General features: G+C 42.4%; 1 protein-coding gene across 3 annotated transcripts; it reads left to right on the forward strand.

The window, feature by feature from the left end:
* The first annotated feature begins 3,449 nt into the window (after positions 1 to 3,449).
* On the forward strand, positions 3,450 to 22,444 carry TMEM183A (transmembrane protein 183A). Of its 3 annotated transcripts, none has more exons than XM_036756536.1 (8): positions 3,450 to 3,760; positions 3,917 to 4,006; positions 7,459 to 7,649; positions 13,739 to 13,898; positions 15,015 to 15,195; positions 17,826 to 17,906; positions 20,734 to 20,889; positions 21,683 to 22,444. In XM_036756536.1, the coding sequence occupies exons 1-8, from the start codon at positions 3,450 to 3,452 to the stop codon at positions 21,866 to 21,868; spliced, it is 1,356 nt and encodes a 451-aa protein (XP_036612431.1). In that variant the 3' UTR covers positions 21,869 to 22,444. The 3 variants fall into 3 exon arrangements, with proteins under 3 accessions (XP_036612431.1, XP_036612429.1, XP_036612430.1); XM_036756534.1 differs by having other exon boundaries at positions 3,551 to 3,760; positions 7,491 to 7,649; XM_036756535.1 differs by having other exon boundaries at positions 3,551 to 3,760; positions 7,491 to 7,649; positions 13,742 to 13,898.
* Positions 22,445 to 23,741: the final 1,297 nt, after the last annotated feature.

The following is a 23,741-nucleotide window of genomic DNA, read 5'->3' on the forward strand; positions in this document are numbered from 1 at the left end:
TCGCAAAGTATACAAGACTTTCCACAAATGCTCAGCTCCCACAGCCAGTCAGTCCACTTCATCATAACAGCAAGGAACCCAAAATATTCAATACAGAATATCACAACATGGAGCCTCTTCATCCCAAAACCTTTCCAACCCCCTGCTGGGGTCTTCCCCAAAACAAACTCACAGTACAGCTAAGTCAGCCTCTTCAGTTCTAACAATCATGAGGGCAGCCATTAGCGGCCGTTAGAAGCCATAACACCTCTCTCTCAGCATTTTCTGTGACATAACATCCTTTTCCTTTCAGGAAGCTCCTTCTACCACATATGTCTTAGTTTTCCTGTGACATAAGCAGGTCACATGCCCTATTAATGGGTGGGAAAGATCTTCAAATCCAAATTGGTACTATATGGGGTTACAAAAAAGAGGCAAACACCCAGTCTCTGTCCTCAAAGAGCTCATAATCTAATAGGGACATAATAATAAGCAAACAAATATGTACAAACAAGTTATATGTAGGATAAATAGCGAATAATTAAAAGAGGGAAGGTGCTAGAATTGAGGCTTTGGGAAAGGCTTCCTATAATGAGATGCGATTTAAGTTGGGACTTAAAGAAAACCAGGGAAGGCAGGAAATGGAGATGATGACAGAGAGCATTCCAGGCATGGGGGAAAGCCAGAGAAAATGCCTTATGTGTGAAATGTATAGTGAGTGAAGTCTCTTCAATGATTAATAGCTATCTGAACAGTTTTTAGCATTTATATAGGAGACCAGCACTAGCGGAGAGGTATGGAAACATTGCTGCATAACCTCCAGGCACGCTTGACCAGTTTTGACCACAAATATCCTGTTTTTCATAAAGACCTTTGTCCTTTAAGGAATTTGCACAAACAGCTATAAAAAGTTTTTTCTGACCCTTTATCTCTAAGCTGAAAACATGGATGCGGCAGATAAAGACTGCCTGCCTCCTTGTCTCTAGGCAAAGTTTATCCTGTTTACTTTGTGCACCCTAAATCCCAGCCAGTGGGAGGAAGAGGGAGAAGTAGGGAGGGGTCTTGTGTTAGGACCATAAGTACAGGCTTTTTCCTTCGCTTGGTGCACCCCAACCTCTACCGCTTGGGAGCCCTTTCTCATGAGAAAGAATAACCGCCTTTTCTGATTTCTGGCTCAGACTCCAGACTCTCTGTTGTACTGTTGCACACACTTAGAACCAAAGATGGTGTGTCTTCTTCATGGAACTTTGAAGAGCATGTTGGGGGTAGTAAGATGTGAGAAGGACAGCTAGGTGGCAAAGGGGATAGAGTGCCAGTCCTGAGGTAGGAAGACTCATCTTCAAGAGTTCAAATCAATCCACTTAACCCTGGTTCCCTCAGTTTCCTCATTTGGAAAGTGAGCTCGAGAAAGAAATAACAGACCACTCCAGTATCTTTGCCAAGAAAACCCTAAATGGGGTCACAAAGAGTCAGACGCAACTGAAAAACAATTCGACAAGGTGTGAGAAGACTGGAAAGGTATCAGGGGGCTAGGTTATGAAGGGCTTTGAATGCAAATAGAGGATTTTGTAGTGAATCACTGGAGTTTGAGTAGGGAGGTGACACGATGGCATCTGTGTTTTAGGAAAATCACTTTAGTGGCTCAGTGGAGGATGGATTGGAGTGGGGATGATGAGGGCACAGTCTCTGGGAACCCCTTGAACCCTTGAACTCTCCTTGAATCCTCCCACTCGACCTGGCCTTGGCCTGAGGCTATAACCATTAGGCCTAAATGCCTACCTTGCCCAGTCGTCTATTGTCCAGCTGTTTCCCACCCTCAATCCTGTTTCCCATCCTTAATCCTGATCAAAATATCTATACCCTAGCTCTGTTACCCTAGCCCTTTATTGTCTGTCATTTCCATCACCCCAGACCACCCCTCAATCCCTCCCACAACCTTTGTGTATATAATCTCCTTCTTGCCTCCATGAAGTTGGTCAGATCCAATCTAGCTCGGATTGATCTGGCCCGCTTTCCTTACAGGCGTCGCAAGGGGTGGGATGTCTTGGGGCAGGCCTATTTGGCTAACTCTTAATAAACTTTATCCTTTCCCTTGGCTGAGAAAGCTTGAGTCGAATTCTTTCGGCAGGACCCGGTGTGTCGGTACTTTGGGGTGTCGAGCACCCCTCACCCCAAACCCTCTTCAGGGAGAGACTTGAGGTAGGCAGCCACAAGCGGGTTATCATACTAGCGCAGGTGTGAAGCAATGAGGGCAGTGAGTGGTGGCGGTGCCAGGAGAGAAGGGGGCATATTGGAGAGGTGCTGCAAAGGTGAAATTGAGACGCCTTGGCCACAGCTTGGATTTGTGGGGTGAGAGATGGTGAGGAATCCAGGCTGACTCCTAGATTGTGAGCCTCAGGCACTGGGAGGACAGCGCTGCTTTCCAGCAATAAGGGAGCTAACAGCGGCGTTCTAGGGAAATACTGGGTTTTTATTTAGATGACCTGCTGCACATCGCCACGGTGACCTCAGGCAAGTTACTCGCTTTCCCAAGCTAGGTGTTTCCTCATCAGTAAAACGAGGAGGCTTAAATCAGATGCCCTCTACTAGCTCTAAATCCTATCATCTTGTGACGCGTGGCATTAGCTGAGCTTTCCCGAGGTGGGTCTAACCATTTCCACAGGTGAGAATGGGGGTGGTTAGAGAGGAGCCAATAGGAGCCCAGGAGCAGGTTTTAACACCTGGGAGGTCCAGCTTGGGGAAATGAAGGCTGTAAAGGTGGCCTGGGGCTAGACGGGGTCTCGTGGTACGGTGAAAAGGCCCCGGCCCCGAGTCATTGGCCCTTCCTGGCTTTGAATCGATTCCCTGCCAGTTGGCCTCACAGACCCAGGCTGAGGGGGCCTCTAATCCAAACCTCCCACCTGGGGAGCAGCTGCAAGGAAGGTCAGGGCTCCACGTGGCCTTTAGGCTGTTCGGTGTCTCTACAGTGACCGCTGCTGTCAACTTGAGCGCTTTCCGCGTTTTTAAAGCGCTTTATGTACCGTGGTTGGGGGTCGGGCAGTCCCCAGTCCTCGGGAGAACCATTTTGCCAGGGAGGAAATAGACTTAAAGAGAGAGGCAGCGGGCCCGCCTCAGTAAGGCCCGCTCCCGGCCTCCGTTTCCTTATCTGTAAAAGGGCCGTAATAATGCCACCCCCCGGGGGTTGTGAGGAAAGCGCTCGGTAAGCTGTAGAGCACTACGTAAAGGTGGGCTCTTATTTTACGGCCCCTGCACCCGAGGCGAGCGCCCCGGCCAATACGGGGGAGTCAGGAAGTTCTGAAGCGGGACCCCACGATCGCTGCCCCTCTGGGAAGATGAAGAAGGGTTGGCAGGAAGCCGGGGCCTCCGCAGGCCCTGGAGGCACGGCCGTGACGGCGGTCACAAACCACGCCCCGAAGTGGGGGAAGCTCCGTCCCCCTTCTCTTTCTCTTGGTCTCGCCCGTTCGCCGGGGATGACGTCACCGCTCTCGGACCTGGCCGGGATTGGTTCGGCGAGAGGGGCGCCGGCGGCGAACGCGACCGGACGTGGAGCGACGCAGGACTGGGAGCCGGAGGTCTCGCGAGAACTGCGAGTCCTGGGTGTGGGATGGACGCGGAGCCGGGAGGAACTGGTCCGCTGCTCTCCGGGCCTTCCTGCCGGCCCGAGACATGGCCCGGGGCCCCGGCCCGCTAGGCCGCGGCTGTCCCCGCCCCGAGCCCGCCGCCATGCCCAAGAGAGGGAAACGACTCAAGTTCCGGGCCCACGACGCCTGCTCCGGCCGAGGTGAGAGCGAGGGCGAGGGGAGGGGACGTAAGGGAGGCGGGGAGGCTGGGATGGAGCCGAGGCTGCGGGGAAGGGGCGAACCGCACCGGAAGGACGGAGGAGGGAGAGACACCTGCCGAGAGGGCTGCCGTGGTGAGAACCTGTCTTGTTTTTCAGTGACTGTGGCAGATTATGCCAACTCGGATCCGGCGGTCGTGAAGTCTGGACGAGTCAAAAAAGCTGTTGCCAATGCTATCCAGCAGGAAGGTAGGCAGGCTTTGGTGATCGTGGGGTGCAAGCCGCCCGAGCCGTCGAGCCCGTTGGCCTTGCTGTTGCAGCGCCTCTGCTTGTAACGCCCTCTTATTCTTCTCCCATGAGGATATTCTCATAAAGTCGTTTATCCTCCTCGTATCATCCTCAAATAAGAGCTTTCTCGGGGGATGGAAGAGTGAAGGGAATAGCCAGAAACAGCATTTTACGGAAGAGGAGTTTATCACCTTCATTTGTTTATTTACGCCGTTTTATTGTTTTCTTTCGTTTTTCCCTCAGTTTATTTGCTTTCCAGTCGATGGCCTTTGCTCCCTGGTTATTTTCTCCCATTACATATTTTTCCTGAGTTTTCTTTTCTTGCTTGCCTTTGTCTTTTTGTCCTTTAGTTCCTGGAACTGCTGTAATATGTGCCATCTCTTTCAGGTTGAAGATACGTTGCTCCCTGGGTGCTGTATACCGAGTGTTCCAAAAGTCTTTAAGAGCTTAAAACTGCACTAGGATTTTTGGAACATCTTGTATGATAAAGAAGGGGATAGACCTGTTGGGATTTCACTAGAATAGGGAACTCCAGGAGGCAGAAATTCCTTATACCGATGTAGGTTGGCTCCTTCTTTGCAATTTATTACTTTAGAGAAGTTGCCTAACGGACTGAGAACTTTATTAAGTTCCTTTCTTTGCACAGAGTCACAATTCAGTATGTGGCAGAGGGGGAACGTGAATCTAGGTCTTGCTGGCTTTATGGCAGATTCTTTATGCTTTCCCACACTGCCTCTTCACTAGAGTAGATGTGAATGGCATGAGAATTTGTCATTGCCTTCAATCATTTTTCAGTTGTGTCTGACTCTTTGTGACCTCATTTGGGGTTTTCTTGGCAAAGATAGTGGAGTGGTTTGCCATTTTCTTCTCCCGCTCATTTTACATGTGAGGAAAGTGAGGCAGAGTTAAGTGACTTGCCCAGGGTCACCCAGCTAGTAAGTGTCTGAGGCCAGATTTGAACTCAGAAAGATGAGTCTTCCTGACTCCAGGCAGGCACTCTATCCACTTCATCACCTAGCTGCTCCAGAATTTGTCATCCTTTTTACCAAATGAATTAAATCATGGGGTAGCATGAAAGTACCATATTCTCTCTTTGAGAAATTCGAATTCAGCAGATAGTTAAGCACCTTTATATTGTGAGTTCAGGCCCTGTGCTCAGCTGCAGATGTAGATACAGAAATGAATCAGCCCTAGCCCTTAATGAGTATGCATTTTCCTGGCAATGTACGACAGAGACACATTACCTAAATATGGGGCAGTTTAGAAAAGAGAAAGAGAGAGCAAGTAACTCTTTAGGAAAGATAGATCCTTCGTGGGGTTGATGGGGGTGGGCTTCGTGGAAGAAACTGAGCCTTGAAAAGATTCCGATCAGCGAATGTGACAGAAGACGAGGTTAGATGGTTCAGATGCGTCAGAGCTGAGGGATAGAATTTTGAGTTCTAGGAACGGTTGTTGCTCTATTGGGCTATTGAGTAGAATGTGTGAAGGAGGTAATGTGTAATAAGGCTAGAAGAGGTAGATTGGAGGGACGTAAGTGCCAGGGTAAGGAGGTGGTTGTAGATTGAGCGGTGGGGGGAGCTTTTGTGTCTTGGTAAAAGTAATGATGATGAATGATAGCTAGCATTTATAGAGCACTTTAAAGTTTGTAAAGTACTTTAAAATATTATCTCATTTTATTCTCATGAGAACCATGGGACCAAAGAACTGCTATTATCTCTGTTTTACAGAAGAGGAAACTGAGGCAGACAGGTCACAATTAGTAAATATGTCTTGAACTTAGGTCTTCCTGACTCCAGGTCCAGCACTTTATCCACTGTCTAAGAAAATTATTTTGGCAGCTGTATGGAGTGATTGGAGAGGCAAGCAACTAAAAGAAGTGTGATCCATTTGGAGGCAATTGAAATGGTACAGGACTTGAAGGTGATGGCCATATTAGTGAATATAAAAAATACTGAAGTTGTGGAGGCAGAAGCAACAGGATTTGGCAAATGATTGATAGAGGGATGATGAAGAATAAGGAAAAAATCAAGGAATGGTTACGAGTTTAAATTACAGATCTAGGTGATTTGGAGAAAGGCATTGCCTTCAGTAGAAATAGAGCAGATTGGAGGGTTGGGGGTTGGTGTGGAACTGAGTTTAGTTTTGGACTTTTTGAGCTTGAGATGCCATTTGGGGCATCCAGGTCAATAGCTATCCTGCTGCACATCCAGCAGTTGGAGATGCATGAGTGGAGTTTAGGAAGGGAATTAGTGTTGGATTTATAGATATGGGAGGAATCTCTGAACCCATTGGAATGGGAGAAAGAGGCCCTGGAACTGAGCTGGGGATGAAGGATGTTCCAGCAAATGAACCTTGAGGAGAAGTCAGAAGGGAAAGAGGAGAGAACAGTATCATAGAAGCACCAGGAATGAGAACTAGTGTTAGAGTTGCAGAGAGGAAATGGAAAGGAGAACAAAGAAAGTTTGAGGAAAGTACTTGAGACTTAGCATTCTTTTGGCTGGTGGAGTCAGAGGCCAAATTATAAGAGGTGGAGGAAGGAGTGGTTTAGGAAGTAAAGAGGTTGGTTTATAGACTATTATTCCTATGAATCTGTCAGTTAATGATAGGAGCAGTGTAAGCAAGTAGCTTGAGGGCAAAAGTGAAGATTTCATAAAGAATATGTAAGACCTGAGTATGTTTCCTTGTACTAGGGAATGTTAGTAGACAGAGAAAGATTGAAGACAAGAAATTTCAGGGGGATAGTATCAAAGGTATAAGTCTTAGTCTTGTCAAAGGAGAGGGCCACGTTTTCAAATTTGTTTAAAGTTGGGACTTTCCAAGAAACTCATTATTTTATGGATTAAAACATATTTCTGGAGAAAATATTACCTGGTTTTCTGGAGTTAAATTGCCAGGTTTAAGAGATAACTCAGAAGTACAGCCATTCTTCTCTAGATTAGATTGGCTCATGCTCCTGACTCTTTTTTTCTTTTACTTTTAAAAAACAGTTGTCACTTTGTTATATATTATTTTTATCCATTTGCCCAATGTTTATTACTCCTTGTTGCCTTTTGCATAGTCATAGTCAATGTGCTTATTGTCTTTTCAGTGCTGTTAAAGTTGTATGTTTTCTATTTATCATTTATATTTGTCATTGCTTGTATTATAGTATTCCATACACAGTTCAGCCATTTTTCTCCTTTTGGACATTTAAGGATTTTTCCGGTTTTTTGCTGTTACAAATGACAACCCTAAATACAGATTTTTGATTTGCTTGACAATGCTTTGAAGGTATATCCTTAATAATAGGATTATTTTAGCATATTGTTAGAAAGCTCTTTAAAAGTGATTCTCTTAATTTTCAGTGCCATGCTCTAGATGTCTTCTGTTAGGTTATGGCAGCTTGGCTGGCTTGTTTTGTGCCCCTGGGTGAGATTTTGTTTCATCTGGCTCTCCTGTCTCCTAGTGAAATCTTTGTGTGGCTTGGAAGCCTCCCAGGTCCCCACAGAAGAAGTTTCCTTTGGGGCTGGGGAGCCCTGTGACAGTAGTGATGAGATGGATGCCCAAGAGGAGAGCATCCACGAGCAGACTGTCTCCAGAAAAAAGAAAAGCAAGAGGCACAAAGGTAAGGAGAGTGCTTTGTATTGTCTTTAACATTTCTTTCTATAATGACACAGGGTAGCTACATTACAGCAGTTTTAGGGAAAGTACCAGAGGAAGCTTCCAGAATCAAAGCATGGGGGAAAATATGCTTATATGAGTAGGGATGTAAATCAATTATTCTAACTTTTTCCAGATGTGGAAGGTGATGTATGACCATTAGAGCAATCACTACTAATAGGCAAAAACCTATATAATTGTCCTGGAACACAACTCTGCTGGCTATCCAGGGTGTGAGGCAGGAGAGATGTAGCAAAAACTTGGCTTCCTCAAATATGTGGACATCAGTATGTCAAATGCCTGTGATTTAGCTGGTTTGTAAATACCTTCCACTGATACAGACTCTAAATTTAGTTTTAGAGTGTTGCCTGAGGCTCAGAGCAGCTAGGTGACTTGCTCATGGTCATATGCCTAGTGAATGTCAGAGGTGGGTATCAGAGGTGGTCATGTCTTCCTGATTGATCCCCAGTGTCCTTACTATTATTTGCCTCTCCAAAAAGTATGTATAGTAACTGATTGTGTTAGATAAAATTATAAGTGTTTAGTTTAATACAATATTACATGCCTGCTATATGATTAATAGGTCCTGTAGGTGGATATAAATGTATGATAGTTCTTTTCCTCAAGGAGCTTATGATTTAGTTAAAGCGATGCTTAAACAAGTGAAACGATTAGAGAACAATACAAGATAGTGTAGAATAAAATACTAAATTGAATGTAAGTAGAATATGAGTTCTCTGAGGTAAGGGACATTTCACTTTTGTATTTGTAGCCCCTGTACCTAGCATAGTGCCTGGCATAGAATATGGTAAGTGCTTGTTCATTAATAAAGTACCAAAGTTTATGTTACACACAGAGCTATACAGAGATAATGTGGGAGCACTTCTAGTTTCCTTTCTCTGCTTATATTGCCAATTGGACATTCCATTATTGTCTGAAACTGAGTTTGTCAGATACTGAACTAATTTCTTTTCCCTTCCTCGTGTCACACATCCAAATCCAGTTACCAAATTCTGCTCATTCTCCTCCATAGTATTTCTTAGGTTTGATCTTTCCTGTCAGTTTTTATAACCAGTACAATCTAGACTTAATTTATCTCCAACTTGGGTTTCTGAAGTCATAACTACTTAACCAGTCTGATCTATAGCTGCTAGATTAGTTTTTCCCAACATATTATATTTTCATAATTCACTTCTGGCTGTGGTATAGTGGAAAAGATCCTGGGTTGGAAGCAGAAGTCCTAGATTCATTTTAGGAAAATATTTTGTTGGTAAGATGGCGGCACTATTATTTTCAGTGACTTAACCCTCCTCTGTAACAGAAATACAGTTAAGCAGAACAAATCAAGACATTGACCATATTTGAGGTCGATAGGCCTCATTCCACCCCTGTAGTCCATCACCTTTCTGTTGGGAGGAGGAAGCCATGCTTTACTGTAAGTCTTCTGAAGTATGATTTGAGTTTTGATGTCTTTCAATAATATCTTTCTTTGTATTTTTGTGCATTGTAAATTGTTCGCTTGGTTTTGCTTACTTCATTCTGCATCAGTTCAAAGTAGTCTTCTAAATTCACGTTTGTAATTTGTTACAATTCAATATTTCATTGCATTTGAAAACTGCGTTTTATTCAGCTATTCTTGTTTCCAAATCTTTGCTACCACAAGAAGTGCTACTATAAATATTTTTATTTATATAAGACCTTTTCTCCAAGAGACCTGAATTTCAATCCTGGCTCAGACAATAGCTGTAAACCCACAGATAAGTCAACCTCTCTGAGCTTCAGTTTCCCCACCTATAAAGTAGGCATTGATATTTGCACAGTCTGCCTCCTAGAGTGGTTATTCGGGAAGCCTCGTTAATCTTAAAATATGATGTGGTCTGTTGTTATGAAATGTGTAATACAGCAGATCTTGAAATTGTTGCTTTTGGGGTCAAATCCAAATGCCTGCATTTGGTATTTGTGCTCTTCCATTTATTGTTCCCACTTTTATCTATCCAAACTCGGCTCTTTCTACTCTCCAATGTGAGCCTTCCATTCCAGTTAAGTGTGTTTCCTTACTGTCCCTCAAAGATGCCTTTTTTCTTCCTTCTACCATGGTTTGATTCACACTGTTCTTATGCCATCTGGAATGTCTTCCCATTGACCTTTAACTTGTCCAAGTCCTTTATCTTCTTCAAGGTCCAGTTCAAGACATATTTCCTCCATGAAACACTTTCCCTGGTTAATACTCTGATGTTGTGGGGTTTTTTTTTTGGGTCCCATGAAAGACAATGTTAAATTTTGAGCTAGTCTCTAGCATAGGATTTTTCAGCAATTTTCAGTTCATTGCATGCTAATAGTTGTGAAATTGACAGGGTACCGAGGTAGTTTTCCCATTCCCAACTTAACCATTTATTGTCTATTCAGAAGCATATCTTCCTTACCTCTTTCAGTCATTCCCCTGCTTCTCTCCATTGTGGTTATAACTAGTTCTGCTCTCCTCAGTTGCAAATTGGCAAGAGGAAGAAAGTAAATTTTTTTGTAGTAAAAATTAAAAACATGCTAATTAGTTGAATGTAAAATTATTTATTACTTCTGAGAGCCTTGTGTATACTTGGCACATAGCATTTGGGTATTTGGTTCATTTGTAAAAAGAACCACTTGAAACTTGAGGTCAGCACTCCTTAAATTTAATTATCCTGACTTAGCTTTAGTGCAGAGAAAGGCAATGCACAATCGTGTAATGCAAATACTAGACATAGGTTTACTGCATGGTTAGGGCACATTGAAGTTTTATGTGGTACAGAAATTAATACTGTACTATTTTGTTAAAAACCAATGAGAAATCATTCTCTATTACGAGATCTTTAATTTTTTTCATACACCTTATAGGAGAAATCCTTGTCCGGCTGCCCTGATTCTGCCAAAAAAGACAATGAACCTAGACAGTATTGGGCACCAGGGAATCTGAATTAGCGTTGAAATCTGTCCTAAGGGATGTCCACGTGTTTTGTGATTGCCTCCAATCTCTTAGACTCTAGTTCCATGTTGTTATGCCACAGTTGTAGTTTGTATGTACATTCAGTTAGTGTTTCTCTGCAGGTAAGTCTATTTTTATTCAGTTTTTGTGCTTTTCCAGTTAACAGCATTAAGATGTTAAAATGTCATACAGATCTACCAATTTAATCATTTCTTTCTTTTCAAAAGAAGTGAAGTTACTGATGCTCATCCCTGACATTTAGGCATTGCTCTACTTTGTCTCTTAAATGAGAAAGTTAGCTCCTTACCATGTGAAAGTCAATATACTTATGTGGGGAAAAGCATCTGATCTAATTCTTTTGTGAACACATGAAAATTTAATGCACTAACATTAGTTCTGAACAGTGGTGATGCTAGGAAATGTAAACCTGCAACAGTGGCTTCTGGGATAGGAGGTAGAAGAGAGTGGTGGCTCTGGAGGGTGCTAAGCAGAGCTGTCTTGTCACTGTTGTCACTGTTGTGGGGGACTAGCGGTTAGAGAAAAGAAGACACTTAGAGAAGTTGAGAGGAAATAAGATGATGATGATGAAAGCTGGAGAACTTCATGAAGTAGCCAGTTAGAAAAGTTTTTCAGAAGGAACAAGTGAGAAAAAATTAGGGGAACAGCCAAGTAAGGCTGGAACATAGGAGCAGCTCACTAGGAGTGACTTTGGGGTTGCGTACTTGGAAAGGAGTTTTGAGGGAGATTCTTGGAATGGAAATGGAGTTCAGAGAAATTGCCATATCCATTAAGGTAATTTTAAGGAGAGGAATTTTTCCCAACACCAGTAAATCATTAAGCATTTATGATGCATCTACTGTTTGCCAGGCATTGTGCTAAACACAGAAGATACAAAGAAATGCAGAAAACAGTCCCTCCCCTTGGGTAGCTTAGTCTAATGGGAGGCAGATCTCTGAGCAAGATAACATTTATTAGCAGGGCTGTGCTACCTGTCAATAAATGGGTCCATGGATCACCTGCATTAATGGCAAAGACCCTGAGCAAGAGGACAGTTACTTGTTTTGGGGAGCACAGAACAAAGAACAGAGCAGAGTAGATGACATCAGGGAATTAAGGGCAACATGGTTGATTACAGAGTTGAAAGACAGGGAACATTATTGTTGGAAATGAGGGCTAGCAATGATCCTCCTTCTGTCATGAGACTAAGAAGTTCTTACTGTCTTGAGTGCAGGTGTGAGAATAGTGGCCTAGACTTTTGGACAGCAAACCAGACACCCTTGAAGGATAGCTTGGTGAGAAGATAGCAGGCCCAAACTCCCTTGCTTTCTCACACAGTTAAATTTCTTGAGGTAGGAGAGCTGGATTTTTAAACTTAACCTATTACAAGCCGGCTGAACGCTGAACTAAGTTTAGAGACAAGGAACCATGACTTAAGCAGTTGCAGGACAAAATGAATTACTTATAAATAGGATCAATAGGAAAATGATACAGGATCAGTTTTAATCTCTCTCTCTCTCTCTCTCTGTATGTATATGTATGTGTGTGTATATATATTTATATAAAATAAATTGGTAATAACATAGGGAAATCACTAGAATTAAAGGGGGTTGGGATAGGCTTATAGAAAATGGGATTTTAACTGGGACTCAGAGGAAGCCAGGAGGCAGAGATGATAATGAGGAGGAGGAATATTACAGGCATGTGGGGCGACCACTGACATTTCCTGGAATTGAGAGATAGTGTGTCTTTTTTGAGGCCAGTTGTCATTGGATCATTAAGAGTACGTGGAGGAGTAGGATGTTAAAGGTGTAAGAAGGTATGGAAAGTTAGGGTGGGAAGCAGGTTATGAAAGGCTTTGAATGCCAAACAGAAAATTTCACATATGATCCTGAAGGTAGTAAGGGAACCACTGAAGTTGATTGAGTTGGGGGGGGAAAGGGCCCATTTTATAGGTGAGGAAACCCAAATTAAGAGTAAGATTGTAGCTATAGGGACCCCAAAGGATACCTTGCCTAACATTTTCATTTTACAGATGAAGTAACTGAGTCCCAGAGAGGTTGAGTCGCTCAAGCTCACAAAGGTGCTGTCAGAGGCAGTTTGAACCTAGGCCTCCTGACTAGAGCCAGTCTACAGTCAGTCTGTGTCCTAGAATCTTAGGTCCTTGAGGGGTAACTGTTACTTTAAACTTCATCTCTCTAGTACTTTGCCTGGTACGGAGTAAACCTTTAATAGAGGTGTCTTGTTATGGAGGAGAGAGCACTGGACTTTGAGGCAGGAGGACCTAGGTGCAGATCCCACTTCTGACATTGGCTTTGTGACCCAGGGCAAAGTTGCTAAAGGGAGGTTTAGTTTCCTCATCTGTAAAATGGGAATAATAGAAGCACTTGCTTTATAAGGTTGTTGTGACCATTACATGAGTGCTTTGCAAAACATAAAACACTGTATTACAGTAAGTTTTGTTATCGTTGCTTTGGGCCTGTGATTTCATTGGCTCTTCCCAGTGAGAAACCTACCTCTAGAGAAATAGGAGCTGTTCTGTAATTTATAATCCCAGAGAGACTTGCTTGTGGTACTAAAGGGACACTTTGTAAATGCAGAAATATAGACAGAATAGACACAACGTCAGGTGGTGTTGGTGGCCTTCAAGGCTGGTAGGTAGGAGAATTAGGAAGACTTCTTAAAAATTATAGCTTGTGCTGATCCTAGAAGGAACCTTAGGCAGCTTCTGAGAGTTAGAATTGAGGAAAGTATGTGTTGCAGGCGTGAGGGATGTTTTTTTAACAAAGACATGGAGAGCAGAGATGGAGTGAGTAACGTGTATGAAGAATAGTAAGAAGGCGAGTGTGGACAGTAATGTGCTGAAGTGGGGAATAATGTGGATTAAAGCTAGGAGGTAGTTCAGGACTAGTCTGTGGAAGAGTTTTTTGAAATACCAAACAGGTTTATATTTGTTCTTGGAGGTAATAGAGGATCCTGTCCATCAGAGGAAAATACTGGACTCTAAGAGGCAGAAAATAGTTAGAAAGCCTCCAGTATAAGTTTAAGTTACAGAAGGAAAAAGGCTGAGATTCTGACTCTATTTCATTCTATTTCAGAAGACCCTGAGGGGACTGTTGGAGAAGAGTATCCCATGGATATTTGGCTTTTATTGGCCTCCTACATTCGTCCTGAGGACATAGTGAAATTTTCCCTGATTTGTAAGGACGCCTGGACCGTCACTTGCACTGCCGCCTTTTGGACCAGATTGTATCGAAGGTGCGACTGAAGTGAGCTTAATATACTATTTGTATAGCTGACTTCAGTGCTTCCTGTGGCTTGGAACTGCTCCCTGGATGAGGTCCTGGTGCTTTATGCTATGCCGTGTGCATTTTCTTGCCTTTTGGATGCCTTTCTAATTTATATTTACAATTTCTAATTCTCACCTGTTATCTTTTCTGTGACTTTTCACTTCTGCAGCTTCCTCCAGCAGAGTGATCCCTAAGTTTCCCTGAAAGACCTTTCTGTGGCCTTCCAAGTGGGGCATTCCTAGTCAAACTTGTTAAGTTCTGGAGACACCTGTTTTCTTATCCTCTCAAGTTGATTTGTTGAATTAGTGGTGCCTCTTTCCCTTCTGAGAAGTTTAACTCCTATAGTCAATTCTGAGGTTTCATAATGCTGTCTTTTTGCTTGCATTGCTGTATCTGTATCAGTAGTAGTTATAAACTGCCAAGGAGAGAACAGCTTGTGTATTTAATCAGAATCCCAGCTCTGATTACTGGAAATATGGGTACAATAGAGAGAGTGAAGGTGAACATGCAGTAGGGATAGAAAGGTCTACAGGCCATACTCGAGAAGGCAGTTTCCCAGGAGGTAGACAGCTAGGGTAAGATGATGGTTCTCCCTTCCCTGGTTCACTCTTCTTGTTTCTTCACTTTTGTTTCTAGCAAAGCACTTAAGCTCATTCTAAGAAAGGGACCTATAACAATTCAGATTTTTGTTTCTACCATGGTCCTTCTGGTTCTTGTGTCCTACCTCACTTGGAATCATCATCTCTTGCTGTTACTACAAGTTTAAAGGGAATCTTTTAAGTGTTTGCACTTCTAGTAGTGAAGAGGGAGCCAGAGTGGTAACGAAGAGGACTTAAAAGTGTATAATAGGTGGAAACCTGGAGATTATATATCCATCTGTATTTTGTGTGGGAATAAGAATGATTGAGAGGTATAGGAGATGGCGGCTCTTGGGTGTGAACATTGTGGGTTGGCTGAGAACACCTTTAATGGGGTAGTATAGCCAAGTTCTGGCTCATCTGGTTTCAGCCGTGTAGTGGTCCTGGTCTGGCATGCTGTTGTGGGATCGTTCACATGTTGGTATGGGTAACGTGTCCTGTTACAGGCACTACACGCTGGACGCCTACCTGCCCCTCCGCCTGCGGCCGGAGTCTATGGAGAAGCTGCGCTGTCTCCGGGCATGTGTGATCCGGTCTCTGTACCACATGTATGAGCCGTTTGCTGCTCGAATCTCCAAGAATCCAGCCATTCCAGAGACCACTCCCAGCACTTTAAAGAATTCCAAAGTAAGTAAGAGGGAAATGGGGAACTTGTTGATGGGGTTTGGGACTGATGGTCTCATGTGCCTTTGGGGGCACATTTTTATATCAAGTTTCCATTAAGATTCCTGTCCCCAGCCAGAGTTTTGGAGTGGGAGGGAAGAAAGGTTTTGTGACCTATTAGGGAACCAACACTGGCTCTTTTAGTTCAGTTTAGTCCTTTGAAATATTTTTTTTTTCTTGTTGAGATGGCTTTTTGCAGCCATCGCTGTTAAGGCCTTTTTGTGCTTTTAATGGAGTTCCCTGTTTACTTTTATCAGTTTATTTGCATTGTGCTGAATATTGGGACACTCTAGGTGGTGGTTTTGTTGGGTTTGGGCTAGGAAGAGGACAACACAATTTATTTTCCAAGTGAGAATGGAAGGAATTGATTTCTTTATGTGGATAAATACATATTTTTAGACAGGGGTAGCATAAAAAGTGCTTTTTATCATAAAACAAAATGAAAACTTTAGCACACATGAAAAGGGCAAGCTTTTTGTGGGTCTAAGAGCTAGGGTTTCCTTTTCTCATTATATCTATGTCAAACACCCTGGATTTTTAATTGTTTGAAGCCTCCTGTCTTCGAGAAGTTGGCCAATTACTTTACTTTTATACCCTCTATGTCTAGTCAAGTACCTGATCGGACATAGGTCTCTCAGTAACAGATTCTCTCTCTCCTTTCCTCTTGTCACCCTGAAATCTCCCTAAATGGTGACGTTACTTCTATCCAGGCAGTTTGACATCTCTGATCCTTTGGGGAATCAATCTCTCAGGTTGTTCCCTAGTTAGCTTATACCTCCCTGCTCTCTTGAGTTTTCAGATCCTTGCAGGCAGGAGCCATATCTCAGTTATCTTCTTACCTCCTCTAGTGCTTCACGCAGTGCTCTGTCCGTAGTAGACAGTCAGTAGATGTTGACTTGAGTTGAATTGCAGGTCACTTGGATTACCCTGCCCCTGATCCTGCAACCAACCTAGCATTCTTCCAAGCCTTCTCAAGTCTGTTATACTGATGCTTTAATTAACACCAAAGTTATACAGTCTTTAATTATACAACCCTTCATTTCAGATCTTGGGTGACTGCATAGCTTTCCATCTATCTGTCTATCTATATCTATCTGTCTTTTTATCTATCTGTATATAGATGGTTTGGCATTATATGCATTATATACTGTAGTAGTTTGAAGTTCCTTTTCTTCCCTTTGTCAACTGAAACCTGAGAGTCAGGATTATACACAAGGGCTATTAGCAAAGCTTTCAGCTTAGCATCATGTTACCTGGTGGATTCAGGTCAGGAGCAGAATGCATGGCGAATGGAATTCTCACTCAATAGCTGCTTATGCTTCTAATGTGGATGGATGGTGTGTCATTTGTAGCATTTACTTAGTGAGCTTCCCAGATGTTTACCATAGAGTTAGATTGGTGGTGGTGGACATGGGGCTCATCCCATAAATTTACGGGCCTAGTTTTGTTGGTTAAAGGGAGTAGAGTGACATTGGGCAAACTCCTAGAGACACATCCTAGCGGCTCCAGTGCAGAATGCAAATGCTATGGCTAAGTTGATCTTAAATGCCCATCTCTTCTTATTTGTACTGCTGCTTGTTAAATTGGAGTAAATGAAATATAAAAAGCCGGAGTGGAATGACAGTGAGGGTTTTACCCAAACCCGGGCAGTGAGCTCAGGCCGCCATGGCTTCTTCTATGCTTTTGTGTTAGATTTTTCTGAGCTGGAAGAGGGTTTGGGAACCAGAGTGGCAGGTGACCTGTGCATGGCCTTGCCAGTTGTGGACCCACAGTCGCATGGCATTCAGGGAGCTGCTGGCATGCCTGTAGGAGAACTGTCCCCTGGTCCTCGGCTCCAGCTTTTCGTATTTGATTCTCCCCTCTCTCTCTTTTCAATAGCATAGCTTGTGTGGGACACTGGAGCCGTTGTGATGGCAGCAGAAGTATTTGCCCCCTAAAGCCAAGCCCATTATTTTTGATGGAACAGCAGGACGTACAGGGCATGTCTGAAGGGCAGGACAGCCAGCACGGCGGACGACCCACCCCCTACCCCCTGGGAGGTACTTCACTTCTTGTGCTTAACCCTAGCTGTAGCTTGGCTGCCACCAAGGGGCTGCTTATTAACAACTAGTGCAGCCTGACTACAGTTTTCAGATGGGCCCGCTGCTCTGAGGAGCTCTTGAGCGGCTTCCTTTTATCACAGGGGCGGGATTTTCTCTGCCCAGCTTTACAGCCTTGCTGGCACCTTGCCTGGTGGCTGCTGACTATCCTTTGGTTTCAATATGGAGATGTGGCCTACTGAATCAGAGTGAATGCACCAGTCTCTGTAGCCCACATCTCTGTATTTTAAAGATGAGAGCAGCAGGGGGTGACCTTGAGAGATTCTAAAGTTCACACTGTTGGTCCCTCTTCTTGGTGATGGGCAGCCCTGGGATTGTCTAGTTTTATGTGAAAAATAGAGATGAGCTGGGCAGCTCTCACTCAGCGCCTTGCAGTGCCACTGTAGATGATAACTCACTGTAGGTGGTACCAGATCTGTCAAGCAGGGAGGCTGCTGTTGGTGATTTTGTTTCACTTTACAGTCTCTTGTGATGTTTTTTATTTCCTTATAACAGTGTCTGCTTTTCTGGTACAGAAAGATTGTTGGGAACAGACAAGAACCAATGTGGGAATTTAACTTCAAGTTCAAAAAACAGGTATGAGCTCTTCTGATAACTCATTTGGGTTTGGTTAGCAGTGGCCCTGCCCAGCGTTTCTGGAGTGATTGGGGGTGGTTGGGTGTAGGACTTTAGTGAGGCCCAGAGGGCAGAACTTTTCTTGAGGATTTTGTCATACTGGGGAATTTCCCGATGGTTGACAGCCAGTCCTTTGGATGGACTAATCAGAACCCTTATACTGGTTCTTATTCAGAATTTTCTCATTGATCATATTAGGCCTCCTCTGTTGTTTTAACAATGCTTTTCAGTCCTTCTTCCTTTTAAAAATATATCCTAAGGCTCCAGATGGCTTCCCTCTTAGGAGATGAATGACACGTAGCTTAAGATTCCACGATGTCGGTATAACTTTTGCCAAAAAGACTACCATGCCAAATGTGAACTTTAAGAAAGACGAAGTTCCTCCCAGGGTGTATAACAGTGATGATTCTAAGGTCAAGCCCCTTTTGAAAATTTGTCGGGGGGACCTGGAATTTAAATTTAAACCATGACTTTGCAGGTAGCTCTGTTTCCATTTTGTACTATGGGTACACAGCATAGGAGAACTGCCTAACTGAAATTACATTTATAATATATGAACATTTATATAGCACTATTTCATTTTAGTCTCACAAGAATCCTGGGTGGTAGGTGCTATTATTTACCCCTGTTGTACAGAGGAAGAAACTGAGGCAGACAGAGATTAGTGGCTGCCCTAGAATCACACAGCTTGTGAGTGGTTTTGAACTCTGGTCTTCCTGACTCCAGACGCAACACTCTATTCACAGTGCCACCTAGCTGCTCTGTAAAAGAAGGAGGAAGTCGGTACATTTTTTTGTTATTCAAATAAAGCAGATGTTTTGGTGCTTGTGCCTGTATTTTGTGGGCTCTTTAGGATTTGGAGTGCCAGATAGCTGGTACGTTTCAGATTTAACTTAAAGCTATGGTGTCCAAGGGGCAAATGCTTTCTACTGGGATTGTCCTTAAGGGCCAGTCCCTTTTCTTGCTTGTCTGTCTTTTACCACCTTGCCTGCTTTGTTCCCTCACTTATCTCCTAGATTCTGAGTTGCTTTACAAATGGTTTACCCCATTTAATATAAGACATTCTGGGGAAAAGTACTTTTGTAAAGTGAATCAGTTTTTAATTGATTTTTATGTAATTTCTGGGAAAGGAATGTGCGCTCATGTAAGTATATTTAGTGTGAGGGGCATTTATTATATTTCTAGGCCAAATTTTTGGTCTTGATATATAGCTGCTAAGATATTCTTAGTCCCCTAACTTCTTGTCATATGTCAGACATTGGGGAAACATGTTTGGCAAAATCATGCTAAGATGGGATATTGGGTCAGGATGGGCATCACAAATTCCTAACAAATAAGAGATAGGAGCTTAGTGACTATGACAAGGCAATCTTGAGAATCTTCTACTCAAAAAATGTCTAATTTCTCTAAGGAATAGTGACCAGAGTTCGATTATCTTCCTCTGTGCCACCTCTTTGTACGCAGCACATCTCGCCACTAATAGCTGAAAAAGCAGGAAGCATATACCTGTCATACACTAGTTGACATCTTACTAGAGGTTCCAGTTTTGCTACAGCTTGTCAGACACCCAGGAGTACTGACTTACTAAATAAAGTACAGAGCCCTACCACAGATTTGGGAATTCTGTTATTATTGCAAGTGCTAATAATCCTTTTCTTTTTAATAATTTAAAGTTTTCAAAGTCCTGTCATATTTATAGGATTGTAGATTTAAGAGAGTTTAGAGGCCTGCTAGTCCGGCCTCCTCACTGTACAGATGAGGAAACGGGGATCTAGAAGTGTCATATGGATTGCCCAGAGAAACAGGCAAGATATTTCAGGGAAGTTCGTATGAATCTGCTTCTCATAATGGCTTTGTGAATTAAAGCTAGATGATAATCCTCATTTTAGAGATGAATAAATTTAGATTTAGAAAAATTAAATTGGTAGTTGTATTTTAATATAATTGTTTTCCTTTATATTCCTGTAGATTTTATTTTATGTATTTAAAAACATTCTTCTGATGTTTTTATAGGTTTCATCAGAATGCCAAAGGAGTCCATGACATAAATAAGGATTTAGAATTCCTGGGCTAAAATTGAGGTCTTTATCATCTAACTGTTCCATACTGATTCTTTGTCTTGGTAGATGGGCAAATCTTGTCATAAGATGAATTAATTTGAATAAAATCTACCCTTTAAAAATAATTGATTTCAGATTTTAATAAATCATTTATTATTGTTGGTCATTTGCCAGAACATAGAAATAATTTGCACCACTAATAAAACTTTACATTTAAAATATTCATTACAGCATTTTTCCTGTAACAGCTCTGGTTAGAAGTTTGTTGAGAAATGAGTTTATTCAACTAAAATAAAATTTTGGCATATGTCTGTGTATGTATACGTGTATATATACACATACACATGGGTGTCTATCTTTCTTCCTGCCTTTCTGTCTTTCCCTCCCACCTCTAACACTTATTCTAAGTTGAATGTAACTACTTTTTGTAAGATTCATTGTTGTCTTTTTTAGTAAATCTTAAGATATCATTCGTCCTTCTTTCCTCTGCTCATGCTCAGGGACAGATTCTTTGAAAGTGGTAAATTATAAAGTGCTATGTGAGCATAAGCTGCTGTTGTTCTTTCCTTGCTTACCTTACAATCTAGTCCTTTGCCGCACAGAATGAGTAGCCAGGTGAAGCAAAAGACAGTAGGTGTCATTAGGTTAGGCATAGGTTTCTCATTGGTGGTATCCTAGAACCACTTACATTTTTCTATTCCACTGAGTTCATTTTCAGTTCTGTTTAGTCCCCTAGGTTAAAGAGTAAGTGTGTGGGAGGGCTGCAACCTCCTGTTCAGTATGAAGATGTTCACACCAACCCAGACCAGGACTGCTGCCTCCTACAAGTCACCACTCTCAATTTCATCTTTATCCCCATTGTCATGGGCATGATTTTTACCCTGGTAAGTGGAGACAGGATGAGTCATTAACTGAATAACCCTGTGTGCAGTAGGATAAGAAAGAATGCCTGATAATGACGTGGTCTTTGGCGGGGAGTGACTGTGATTGGGATTTGAGAGAAGAGAAAGTAATGAGAGCATAAAGGGGGAAAAGATGGTCCTAAGTGTTCTGGTGGTTCACTGGTTCCAAAATCAGCTGCCCCTGGCTTGTGGGCAGGTGGACTTTTAGAGTGGGTAATCAGTTGAGATCCCACTATCCTGTCTGAATGTTGAGTTTTAATGACCCATAAACATTGATGGCCCTATTTGTTTGAGAAGTAATAGTGTCTTAGACACAAGACAGACCTCAGGGCATATGGAAGGCATCTCTAACCTAGGATGCAAGTTGACACCCCTTGTGCAAAGTCGAGACTGTTTGAGTCACCTTACCATGTAGTACTGCTATTTCTATACCTCTGGCACATTGTCCCATTTCTTATAACATGTTTGGCAGCTAGAGGAGGAAAAATTATGACATTTAGTCTTTTGTGCCTTTTAGGTTTATATTCAAGGATCATTGTCTTTATTTTTAGCCTAAAAAGCTTAAACTAGGATGAGTTTATAAAATTAAATGATTTTTCTTTATAAGACAGTTTTAGTTAATTTTATAGGGTAATTGTGGTGCTTTTTTGGAGTTGAGCAGCCTCTGAATTCTCTTTAGACTGTATTTTTTTTTGTAGAGTATAATCTGTAGCAAATCTAGCTTGCTTCATTTGAAGGATTGCTTCACGGGGCTAACCTTGCTTTTTCCTTTCAGTTTACCATCAACGTGAGTACTGACATGAGGCACCATCGGGTGAGGCTGGTGTTCCAGGACACTCCTGTCCAGAATGGTCGAAAACTACGCAGTGAACAGGGTGTACAAGTCATTTTGGACCCCGTGCACAGTGTTCGTCTCTTTGACTGGTGGCATCCTCAGTATCCCTTTTCCTTGAGAGCTTAGTCACTGCCTCCTGTGTTTGGGGGCAGCCCTGAGCCAGTTGGATAATCCGTTAGTCATCAGAATACAACTAGGAAGGGGGCAGCTGGATTGCCTTTCCTGTTAGTAACTCAGATGCTGCTCAATTTCTGGGGGCTCTCACATGGGGCTACAGAAGAATCAAGGGGGGGGAACAATGATTTGTAAACCTATTTTAATGTAAATTCTGCATTTGGAAGGAGAAACTTGGCCCTGTTCTTTTCTTTAAAAGCCCTTTTTGGTGCTATTGAGTTTGGTGTCTTTTTATTTTATTAACCCCCGTGAAAGTGGACAATCTTAATTTGAGAAGAGCTCAGCTATTTTGAATCCCCAAACTGGAAAGTTTCTGCATTCCTTTGTGGATTTGAGTCCCATATTGGCCCATCTGCATATAAATAAATATTCTTTCCTCCAGGAAATTAAAACAGTAGGTAGCAGGGTTCTCAGAAATCTAATCATAATGATTTTTTTTTGTTTTTTTTAAATGGAGATATTTGTTGTTTTAAATCTCCTTTGGCCATTTAAAAATCTCAGATGCTTCTGTATAAAGTTGGAATTTGAGATTTCTTGGGATATATTAAAAGGTAGCAGCTAGTAATGTATATAGATGAAAAGTAAGCTTTTGGAATTTGTCTTTTGTTAGATTGTAGTTAAAATGAAAAACAGAAAGTTGCTACAGGGAAGACACTGTTATTCTTCTAGAAATAAGGAGACATTTATATCATTAAAAGAATAAAATTGATTCATCAATTCTTTGTAAAATTGGGTTCCTGGGCTAAATAGGAGGTCCTGATTTACTTTACCTTTAACTTTCACCCAGCTGCCTTTGACACCACCCTGGGTGCCTCCTGAAGCCTGATCTGCTGTACCTTTGCAGATTTGTTTATTCCCTATAGTAGACAGGGGTGGACTGTTTCTATAGCTGGTGATCTGAGAAAAGAGAACAACTGTTTTACATGAAGCTACCTTGTTGCTTTTTAATGATCTTAAGCTCTCAGTGGAGGAGGTGGTGGCAGTGGTGGCGGTGGTGATTGTGATTGGCTAGACAGCTGGATCTCACCTAGAGCCTGGGAACAAAGTAGAACTTTCTTTGTGGAAACCCTGTGTGCCAGGTAGCTGGTAACAGGTCAAGCTTCTAAATGAGTATTTTGCCCCACTATTTTTTTTACTGCATGGGTTCTGGGAAATTTTGAAAAATCGCTGCCTGATGACGCAGCTGTATCTGTTATTAGGCCTATCTGGCCTCATTCCATACCATGTGTGTCCTCCGTTGTTAAGGGGATGAGTGCTTGGGATGGCAACAGCAACATTTGGGGTTGTCACCAAGAAACAGGGAGGTTCCTTATAAACTCACCTATTTTAAAACTTTTTTTTTTGCATTGGAAGACTGAAATAGTCTCCCTGAAATGAAACTACCAGAAATAGGGTGACTTTGAAAGAAAATGGAAATGAAATTATTTGTTCTGTGGGTGTTTTGATTTGATTTCTGCCCTGTTCACTTCCTTTCTCTTTGCAAACCCAAACTTGGAGCTTATTGTATAAAAACAGTGCCAACAGTGGATATTGGCGTAGTTGTCCAGTTGGCGTAAGATTACTCACCTCTCAAATTTAGTAATGATTAATCAAAATATCTTGGTTTGAATGCTAACTTTGCTATTTAGTAGCTAGGTGATGTTGAGTAAGTCACTCCTCTTAAGCTCCAGTTTCCTCATCTGTAAAATGGGAAAAAAAAATACCTACCTCCTGGTTGGTGAGGAAAGTGCTTTCTAAGCCTTTAAAGCACTTTGTGCCAGTTGTCACTGACTCCTGTGGCCTTAGTTTGCCCAGCCACAATTTCTAGACCTTTTCTCTCTCAGTG

The sequence above is a fragment of the Trichosurus vulpecula genome, chromosome 4, assembly GCF_011100635.1.
Source record: "Trichosurus vulpecula isolate mTriVul1 chromosome 4, mTriVul1.pri, whole genome shotgun sequence".
NCBI classification, from domain to species: domain Eukaryota; kingdom Metazoa; phylum Chordata; class Mammalia; order Diprotodontia; family Phalangeridae; genus Trichosurus; species Trichosurus vulpecula.

Coding starts and splice junctions, on each gene's coding strand:
- TMEM183A (XM_036756536.1), top strand. CDS start 3,450: ATGACGTCACCGCTCTCGGACCTGGCCGGGATTGGTTCGGCGAGAGGG. Junction 13,899..15,014: donor TGGACCAGATTGTATCGAAG/GTGCGACTGAAG, acceptor GTCCTGTTACAG/GCACTACACGCTGGACGCCT. Junction 20,890..21,682: donor TGGGCATGATTTTTACCCTG/GTAAGTGGAGAC, acceptor TTTTCCTTTCAG/TTTACCATCAACGTGAGTAC.